General features: G+C 33.4%; 1 gene segment (V, D, J or C); it reads left to right on the plus strand.

Moving 5' to 3' along the window:
• The first annotated feature begins 133 nt into the window (after window positions 1-133).
• On the plus strand, window positions 134-664 carry LOC107690890 (Ig heavy chain V region 5A-like). The segment is given in 2 exon segments: window positions 134-240; window positions 352-664. Coding segments are annotated over 2 exon segments (351 nt in total).
• The last annotated feature ends 657 nt before the right edge of the window (window positions 665-1,321 follow it).

The following is a 1,321-nucleotide window of genomic DNA, read 5'->3' on the forward strand; positions in this document are numbered from 1 at the left end:
TAATAATCACTGATCTGAATGCCCTTTTGTATTTCTTTTATTTTTACCAACAGTTACAGAACATAGCTCTGTATGTTTATGTAAATCTCCTGTTGCATATTTAAACAGCAGGTATGAGTCAGTGTATACATTCATCTGATCACTAGAGGGAGTGAAGAATCGCTTCAGTTCATTCAAACTGTGCTGTGAAACAAACCATGATCTCTTCATCTTTAGTGCTGCTTCTGGCAGTGATATCCTGTAAGTTTAGTCTACTTTCTGTGTGATACATCATTTTGTTGCTAAAAAGCTTGTTAACAGTTTTTAAACATTATGCTGCCTTATTAACAGGTATTATTTGATTTGATACAGGTATTGATTCATATGAACTCACTCAGCCTGAGTCTCTGACTGTCCGTCCTGATGCCACTCTCACTATCAACTGTAAAGTCTCATATTCAGTTACAAGTGAGCATACAGCCTGGATTCGTCAGCCTGCAGGAAAAGCTCTGGAGTGGATTGGATTGATTGACTCTGCTGGAAACTTAGCCTACAAGGATTCCCTGAAAAGCAAGTTCAGTATCACCAGAGACACTTCCAGTAACACAATAACACTGCAAGGAAAGAATATGCAAGCTGAAGACACAGCTGTGTATTATTGTGCCAGAGATACACAGTGACAGACGCCAACAGCCTCCCCGTACAAAAACACAATTATTGTGCCAAACGTACACAGTGACCGATGCCAACAGCCTCCCTGTACAAAAACACCATCATCATATCACAAATTAAAAGTGTTTCTGATAATTTTCCCATCTAATCACTAAAAATAATTTGCACCAAAATAAAGAAACCAATCAAACTCTATTTTTGCAGTACTTTATCCTTGCTATTTGCTAGTTCTTTACAATATGTGGAAGATAAGATTTATAGGTCATCTTGTTATTTAACAGTAGCCAGAAACACAATATTGCTTCATGAGCATCACAATAATAATAAATAATAATAATAAACAATACATAACGGATGTAATGAATGTATAAACATTAAATAGTACATGAAAATGACTGAAGAGGTCAAAGAACAGTAATTCACAGATTTGAGAAAGTCCCAGAACTACTGAAATAGAAATATAGAACTTGTGACATTCTTCTTCAAGTATGTTTGAAGAGATTAAAAAATTGTTAAAATATAAAAAATATAGAACTTGTGACATTCTTATTCAAGTATGTTTGAAGAGATTAAAAAATACAGACTGATATCATGTAAAAAAAATAAATAAATACAATTTAAATGTAAATTAAATGACAAACAACATATTATGGTAATTTAATATCATGAA

Source organism: Sinocyclocheilus anshuiensis, unplaced genomic scaffold, assembly GCF_001515605.1.
Source record: "Sinocyclocheilus anshuiensis isolate Anshui unplaced genomic scaffold, SAMN03320099.WGS_v1.1 scaffold22313, whole genome shotgun sequence".
Classification (NCBI taxonomy): Eukaryota; Metazoa; Chordata; class Actinopteri; order Cypriniformes; family Cyprinidae; genus Sinocyclocheilus; species Sinocyclocheilus anshuiensis.